Source organism: Loxodonta africana, chromosome 13 (assembly GCF_030014295.1).
Source record: "Loxodonta africana isolate mLoxAfr1 chromosome 13, mLoxAfr1.hap2, whole genome shotgun sequence".
NCBI lineage: Eukaryota > Metazoa > Chordata > Mammalia > Proboscidea > Elephantidae > Loxodonta > Loxodonta africana.
In genome coordinates, this window is record NC_087354.1 from 65,130,634 (window position 1) to 65,139,718 (window position 9,085).

At 38.4% G+C, this 9,085-nt stretch overlaps 1 protein-coding gene across 4 annotated transcripts in view; it reads right to left on the bottom strand.

Moving 5' to 3' along the window:
• The window catches only part of GYPA (glycophorin A (MNS blood group)), a 49,840-nt gene extending 41,769 nt beyond the window's left edge, over positions 1-8,071 (bottom strand). For all 4 annotated transcript variants that reach the window (XM_023557151.2, XM_064267541.1, XM_023557152.2 and 1 more), the window contains exon 1: positions 7,932-8,071. In XM_023557151.2, coding sequence (XP_023412919.1) covers positions 7,932-7,968 — 37 coding nt within the window. In that variant the 5' untranslated portion in view covers positions 7,969-8,071. The remainder of the gene's footprint in view (positions 1-7,931) is intronic.
• Between the last annotated feature and the right edge of the window lie 1,014 nt (positions 8,072-9,085).

Sequence of the window (9,085 nt, forward strand, 5' to 3'; positions counted from 1 at the left end):
CCGGGGTCAGTTCAGGGGGGTAGGGCTGCGCCCCGTGTTTGCACCATCACAAGATGTGGTGCTCAGCTCCCCTGCACCCAGTCCAAAGCCCCGTGCCAAGGTTCCCTGCCTGGGATGCTGCACTCCCGGCTCCAAAACCAGTCGCTGCCCCCCGGCAACTTCTCCTCCCGAAAAAAGCCTTTTAAGCAAATGGTACCAGCAAAACTGGATGTCCATTTGCAAAAAAATGAAACAGGATCCATACCTCACACCATACACAAAAACTATTTCAAAATGGATCAAAGAGTTAAATATAAACCCTTAAAAACTATAAAGATCATAGAAGAAAAAAAAGAATCAATGCTAGAGGCCCTAATACACAGCATTAATAGGATACAGACCATAACTAACAACACACAAACTCCAGAAGGTAAGCTAGATTACTGGGATCTTCTAAAAATTAAACATTTATACCCATCAAAAGACTCCAACAAAAGAGTAAAAAGAGAACCTACGGACTGGGAAAAAAAATTTGTCTATGACAAATCTGTTAAAGGTCTAATCTCTAAATCTACAGGAAAATCCAACACCTCTACAACAAAAAGACAAATAATCCAATTAAAAAATGGGCAAAGGAAATGAACAGACAGTTCACCAAAGACATTGAAGTGGCCAACAGACACATGAGGAAATGCTTGTAATCACTAGCCATTAGAGAAATGCAAATCAAAACCACAATGAGATGCCATCTCACCTTGGCACTACAAGTGCAAACCAAAAAAAACAAAAAAATAAATGTTGTAGAGGCTGTGGGTAGATTCGAACTCTTATGCACTGCTGGTGGGAATGCAAAAAGGTGCAAGTATTTTGGAAAATGATATGGCGCTTCCTTAGAAATCCAGAAATAGAAATACCATATGATCCAGCAATACTATTCCTAGGAATATATCCTAGAGAAATAAGAGCCGTCACACAAATAGACATATGCACACCCGTGTTCGTTGCAGTGTTGTTCACAAGAGCAAAAAGATGGAAACAACCTAGATGCCCATCAACAGATGAATGGATAAACAAACTCTGGTACATACACACAATGGAATACTACGCAACTATAAAGAACAATGATGAATCCTTGAAGTATCTCACAACATGGATGTATCTAGAGGGCATTATGCTGAGTGAGATAAGTCAACCACAAAAGGGTAAATATTTTATGAGACTAAGACTACTATTATAAAAACTCTTGAAGAGGTTTACACACAAAAAGAAACAATCTTTGATTGTTACGAAGGAGGGGAGGAGTGGGATGGAAGAACACTAAATAGATGATATGTGGTAACTTTGGTGAAGGATAAGACAGTACACAATACTGAGGAAGCCAGTACAACTTGTACAAGGCAAGGTCATAGAAGCTCCATAGACACATCAAACTCCCTGAGGGACTGAATTACTAGGCTGAGGACTGTGGGGACCATGGTCTTGGGGAACATCTAGCTCAATTGGCATAAAATAGTTTATAAAGAAAATACTCTACGTTCTACTTTGTTGAGTAGTATCTGGGCTCTTAAAAGCCTGTGAGCAGCCTTCTAAGATACTCTACTGGTGTCAGCTCTTTGGGAGCAAGGGAGAATGAAGAAAACCAAAGACATAAGGGAAAGATTAGTCCAAAGGACTAATGGATCACAACTACCATGTCCTCCACCAGACTGAGTCCAATACAACTAGATGGTGCCTGGCTAACACCACTGACTACTCTGACAGGGATCATAATAGAGGGTCCCGGACAGAGCTGGAGAAAAATGTAGAACAAAATCCTAACTCACAAAAGACCAGGCTTGCTGGCCTGACAGAGATTGGAGAAAGCCTGAGAGTATGGTCCCCGGGCACCCTTTTAGCTCACTAATGAAGTCATTCTTGCAGTTCACTCTTCAGCCAAGATTAGACAGGCCCATAAAACAAAATGAGACTAAAGGGGCACACTAGCCCAGGGGTAAGGACTAGAAGGCAGGAAAGGACAGGTAAGCTGTTAATGAGGAACCCCAGGTTGAGAAGGGAGAGTGTTGACATGTTGTGGGGTTGATACCTAATGTCATAAAACAATACATGTGCTAACAATTTAATGAGAAGCTAGTCTGTCCTGTAAACTTTTATCTGAAGTACAATAACAAAAAAAATTGAACAAAAATACTGTTAAATTCAATTTTTTTTTTTCTAGCTTGAAAGGGGGTGAGTCAGTTCTAATGTTTCCCATCTATAATTCTTTTTTCTCTTTCAATAGTAGAACTTCCAAGTTATCTTAGAAATGTAAGAGTCTAAGTTACTGGCTAAGAAAATCAAGCTATATAACTAATTCTAGATCATGGTTTTTCTTTAATGTAAAAATATATGTACACGAATATGAATACAGACATGCATTCTCATATATCCCCCTTAGATCTCATTAAGTGTCTTATGAATTTAAAATCAGTAAGAGATTTTTTCATTAGAAAAGTAAAATAGATTCAGTGAAGGAAATTTGGGAATAGAAGAAAGCACAAAGAGTCATCTATAATCCAACTAGACAAAGATAAACATTTTGGTATATAGCCATTGAAATTTTTAGCTATTACATTTAAGTATGGGATTACCGTGTTTAAATATGTATCAATAGTGCTTACATCCTGATTACCTGTTTTATATACTGTGGGCATGCCCACGTTGTTGAATTGTATTCTACAACAAGATTTTTAATGGCCTCATAGTATTCCATTTTATGAATGTACCTTTATTTATTGTTTATTTATCAATCTCCTACTTTGAACCCTCATGTTATTTTCACTCTTCCAAGAGTTATAAATGATTCTGAGATAAACGTGTGTACTCAACTCTGTGAATGTATCTCTGATCATTCTCTCTGAGACATTCTCTTGAAGGAAATGATGCCCACGTATGATGGAGTAGGGAGGTAAGGATGCCTGCAGACATTACTCAGAGACAGCTGTCACATTTGCTACTCAGCTAAATGATCAAGGCTTCCTGGAGAATCCACAAAACAACTGAAAATGTCTTCTTTGACACCTCTGGTCAGTCTACTCAAGGACAGAAAGCCATGACCTCATTTTGCCATCTGCCAACTACTTATTTACCCTCAAATTGTGCAGACAAGTTTTATGTTCCAAAATTGTCTGTGATGTTATACACTCTTTTCTAAATCGTATATTCACCTTGTTCCTTGACTCAGCTAACCAGCTAATTCCCTCACATGTATGTAAACAATTAACTAAATTATATATATTAACTTAATTGTATGCAAAATAACTAATTAACGTCTCTAAGTTCTTTTTCTACACTTTGGTGTAATAGTTTTTAAGATAACAGATGAACAAGTGTTTTTAATAGTAAAACCAAACAAGCTAAACCTGTTGCTATTTGGTCAATTAGGACTCATGGCAACTCTATGGACAGAGTAGAACTGCCCCATAAGGTTTCCAAGGAGCAGCTGGTGGATTTGAACTGCCAATCTTTTGGTTAGCAGCTGAGCTCTTAACCACTGACCACCAAGGATCCTTTTAAGCAATAATCTCATGTCAGGTTCATCAAATATTAATATTAGAATTTTAGAAAGAAATGTTTTTGTTAAACCAATAAAAGTATGTAAAAGCTATAAAAAAAGGATAACTAATGAATACAAAATAATCTATTATCTTTTAGAAAATGTCAGATAGGAGCTCTACCTTATTCCTAGAAAATGGAATATGGACTCTCCACTGTTTTTTTAAAAAGGTGCACAATCTGAGTAAAATCTGTCTATATAAGTGTTATGAAAACAGCTAATAAAAAATCTAGTAAAAATAGTTTAAGGAGTGTCAATGGCCAGAAACATGTTATAGGAATTTAACAAAAACTTGGGGTGAGCCTAAGGTTCAGCTACACAGAAATCTCACTGGAAAAGGCACCTGGGGCCCTGGCCCCAGTCATCACTTTCATTCCTCACTTCGATTCCTTGCTTTTATCCTCCATTTCCTCTTTACACCATTAAATCCAGTGTAATTCATTTCCGTTTAAGACACACCTTTATAATCTTTATGGATTCCAAATGAGCTCTTCTGAAACACAAAACTTATTTCCAGGGATCCAAGATCCCCAGGACTACCTCGTGTTGTATTTCCACAGCATTAGAACAGTGCTTTATACATAATAAGTGTTCAGTGAAACATTAATAGTTATAACTTTTTGGGCATATTATTCTGGAGAAAGAACTAGGTGAGTTTTCAGATTTCACCTAATTGGGAAAATAACGATGAATTAGGCAAGCCACGTGGCAAACACGTGCATCAACAGAAATTATTTTCAACAATGAGTACATGTTTTTACAAGCAGAAGAATCTAAAAGTGAAAAAGAAATACACCAAACTTAAAGTTTATAGGTCTTAAAGGAGTTAAAATGTTAAAAGTTTTCTGAGACTAAGAGTTGTGGTTGTTACTACAAATATTCCTCCTTCAGGTTTCTTGATTGTTCCAGCAGGACAAGAGGAGCTACCTGAGTTGAAATTCTACAAGGGTCCCTTAGGAAGTGTGTTCAGTCCATGGGATGGTATCACACTCATTTTTGTGAACACCTACAAGACCCTGCACAGTGCAGCCCCAGTGTCCGTCCCCACCCTCATTGCTTCCCACTCTCCTCTCCCTCCGGGGGCTGCAGCCATGCTAGCCACCTCTTGATTCCTTGAATGCATCATACACTTTTCCATGCCCAGATCTTTGTGTCTAATCTTCCCTCTGCCTAAAGTATCTCTCGCCCTATCTTTGACTAGCTAACTTTTTTTTACGTCTCAGTTTGAGTGTCACTTCCTTTGCGAGGTCGTCCTTGGTACTTCCAAATTAGATATAGAATAAAACTTCCACAAAGTCTCCAGTGCTTAGCATGGTAGGACCAAGGCTTAGTAAAATCTTAGGATTTTGTTTTTGTCTCTTTGGAAGATATGTGTTCTTTTGGCCTTGATGGTTTTACTGAGGGTCTTGAATATTCATTCATTTGTTCATTCAATTACAAAAGTTTTTAGCAGGTCTATATAGGGTCGCGGAAACCCTGGTGGCATAGTGGTTAAGTGCTATGGCTGCTAACCAAGAAAGGTCAGCTGTTCAAATCCACCAGGCATTCCTTGGAAACTCTAAGGGGCAGTTCTATTCAGACCTACAGGGTCGCTATGAGTCAGAATTGACTCTACTGGCAACGGGTTTGATTTTTGTTTGCTTATATAGGGTCGCTGTGAGTCAGAATGGACTCCACAACAACAGGTTTGGTTTGGTTTTTGATTACTGTCTTAGTTCTCTAACACTGCTCTAACAGAAATACCACAAGCAGATGGCTTTTCACAGACTAGGAGCCTAGAAACCTGAATTCAGAGTGCCAGCTCCAGGGAAAGGCTTTATCCCTCTGTAGGCTCTGGGGGAAGGTTTTTGTCATCAATCTTCCCTTGGTTGAGGAGCAGGGACCCTGAGCCCAAAGGATGCGTTAATCTCCTTGCTTTCATTTCTTGGTGGTATGAGTCCCCCTTGTCTCTCTACTTGCTTCTCTCTTTTGTATCTTAGAAAAGAAATTGACTCAAGGTACAATCTAATCTTGTAGATTGAGTCCTGCCTCATTAACATAACTGCTTCTAACCCTGCCTCATTAACATCATAGAGATAGGGTTTACAACACAGATGAAAATCAAATCAAATGACAAAATGGTTGACAATCACACAATACTGGGAATCATGGCCTAGCCAAGTTGACACATATTTTGGGGGTACATGATTCAATTCATAATACCTACTATGTGCTATGTTTTATGAATGCAATGACAAATAATTCACTGTCTTGTCTTTAAAAAAATTCCAGTTTAATAGGACAACACAAATATTTAATCTATGTATAATAAAGTATTTCATGGTGATGGTGAAAGTGAGGAAACCCCGGTGGCGTAGTGATTAAGTGCTACGGCTGCTAACCAAAGGGTGGGCAGTTCGAATCTGCCAGGTGCTCCTTGGAAACTCTATGGGGCAGTTCTACTCTATCCTATAGGGTCGCTTTGAGTCAGAATCGACCCAATGGCACTGGGTTTTCTGGGGTGAAAGTGAAGGCGCAAAGGAGGTTGTGGTCAATTCTACTTAATGGAGGAAGAGGTAGAAAGACCTGATGAGCTGTTCCTTGAACTTATCTTGAAAGAAGTTTAGGTATTCACCAGATAGGCTGTGTGGGCACTTAGGTACAGAGTCAGCAGTGCCAGCAATGGCCTCCACTTTGAGACATCACTGCAAGCAGGGGGACTGCCACTATCTAGGTGGTTGCAACATAAGATGTGAGAAGGAGAGGAATAGAGGAATGGGAAAAGGCTGAAGAAGTAGCGAAGCACCATATGTTCTGTGCCATGTCATGGAATCTGGACTTTTGTCCTTAAGGCAAAGAAAAATCAGGAAGTAATTTTAATCAGACTTTCATTTTGGGAAACTCACTCTCAACAGTATGGAGAATGATGTTGGGAAAAAGAGCATGCCCATACTATGTGCTCTTCATAAAAGGATCCTATCTTGTGCTCAAGGGCGGCCAAGTAGTCCCTCTGCCAACGAGTCACTCCTCCTTAGAGGTAGCCCTTATCACGTCTCCGTATTGCATTTGCTGGAGAACACCTGTAGCCAAAGGGCCTACAGAGACAGAAAATGATAGCAAGTAGCGAAAAGGGTATGGCAAAGGCCCAGCAATAGGCTCTAACATCTCTTAAAACTGGCACTTTAATGCTTTTTACTTTAAACAAAGTCAGAGAAGAGAGATATGGGTGAAAAAAAATTTTTTTTTACCTGTATGATGGCACTGGGTTTGGGTTTGGTTTTTATAAGCAAATTATAAGTATATAAGCAAATTTGCAAATATACATACGTACATAAAATTTCAAAATATAAGCAAATTTACCATTACATGCAAATTTGTATAAACTTGAGAAAATTCTTAAGAGAGCTCATTCAACTAAGTTCTGAACTTTATCAAACAAGTGTAATCCTCTAGCAAATAAATAGACTTCTTTCTTCTCCAGCAACTATTCCTCCCAGGAAAGGATCATCTGGTAGACATTTTTTTTCTGAAGTAGAGGCTGAAGCCCAAAGAGAAGAAAAAAAAAGACTCACCCAAGTTTACAGAGCAGGACTCATGCACTCTGACATTGACCTTAAAATCCATCTAAAGTTAGACCATAGTACCCCTCTTTCCAACTCCGGTGTACATGCTTTCTACCCTTGGTTTTAGGGAAAGCTCTAAGCCATAACCGGAACTTGAGCATATCTAAAACCGAGTACAGCACATTGCTTACAGGAACAAATTCTTGAGTTAATTTCCAAAAGTATCCAAGACTGTCTATGCATTTTCTACTTAGACACTTCAAAAAATGATTTGGCCTAGTTGATTTGAGATTAAAATTCGCCACCTACATTCTTAGAGACATTTGTTTTAATTCTGCAGATTTAGTTTTTTGATGCATTTTCTAATCACAGACTAAAGCCACAAACAGAGCAAGTAAATAAAAATATAAATGCCCTAAGAACAATCTGATTTAAAAAAAAAGTTTTTGAATGTCCTTTCTTCCAACAGTCTAATAGCTGTACCTAGCTATACAATGGCTTTTTTTGCAATTAGTTTTTCTTCCATTTTCCGAAAAAATAAACTTATTCCTTTTCAGACAAGGAATTACCTTGCTTAGAGGAAACTAAAAGGCCCTGGGACTTGTTACCGAAAATCCATGGTTTATAAAACACTTTTAGCTTTAAAGGGCAACAGTTCTGACTCATAATTAGGCTTTTATATTTTCTAATATTTAGTTAAACTTTAAAGAACTTGTTAATTATTCCCACATAGATTCATATGGAGCAATATAAAGAATTTTAGCAATAGCCTGAAATGAAATGAATCAGCATCTGGTTGAAAAAAAGTCACTTCTTACCTGACAGGAGTAACCAAAGACATATCTCTTTGTACATCCTGAGGAGCTTATGTCATTTTCAAAATTCAAGGTAAGGACATGAAAATCCCACAGTACGCTCCCCCAACAACCACCAAGGATGTCCAAATGCTATGCTTGGCAATGACAGCCCACATGTCTATCTGGCTCTCCCAGGCTCTTATGGCCCTAATCAGCCAATAGACATCTGTTGCAAAACTTCTGTGAATAAAACAAAAAAAAAAGTGAATAAGTGGTTGTTAAATAGGGCTTTTTACAGTAGAATCTTCAGTTGAGTAAACTGGGTAGAAAGTATCCAAGCAAATTTAGAACCACTAAACAACAGGCAGTTTGCCTCAACCCTCACAGACTAGGACATGAGTAGAGTCTCTCTTTCTGTACTTGGGGTTTCTTTGTGTACAGGGCCCCTAGCCTTCCATAGCTAAATTCTGCCTTGAAAAAGTCTGTTTTACACTATTCACAGATTAAAAGTCAATTTAAATATTGTTATGTTTGATTGTTACATGGTTACTTTTGTTGTTGTTACCTGTAATGGCTGAAAGGAAAGAAATGTTATCCTGCAGCTGAGGGAAGAAAGGCCACATCTGGAGTCACTCAGGGAAAGGGCCAAACCAGTTAAATTGGATGATTGATAGGGGGCCAGGGACTTCTGGTTCCAGCCAGCCTGAGGTCCATGGCCATATACCTATGAATGGAAAGATAGTTAAGGTATAGAGAATAAAAAACTGGAATGTTTAAAAAGTGTTTATCTGTTTATCTGAATGCACTCTGGATATTGAATGTTTCTCCTACCTAGTGTTGTAAAACAAACTTAAATGTATGGTAGAAATGAATATTAGGTATTATAGATTACAGAGAGTGCATAACTCTGCCTTCAGACAATATCTGATTGGATTTACTAAAACAGTAGCTAGGATTTGCCTGAGGGAAACACAGGTTGTTGGTTTGAATAGGTAGCCCTGTGCTGGTGGCTGTCATGGATTGAATTGTTTCCCCCAAAATATCTGTCAATTTGGTTAGGCCATATTCCCAGTATTATGTGGTTGTCCTCCATTTTGTGATTGTAATTTTATGTTACAGAGGATTAGGGTGGAATTGTAACACCCCTACTAAGGTCACATCCCTGATTCAATGTA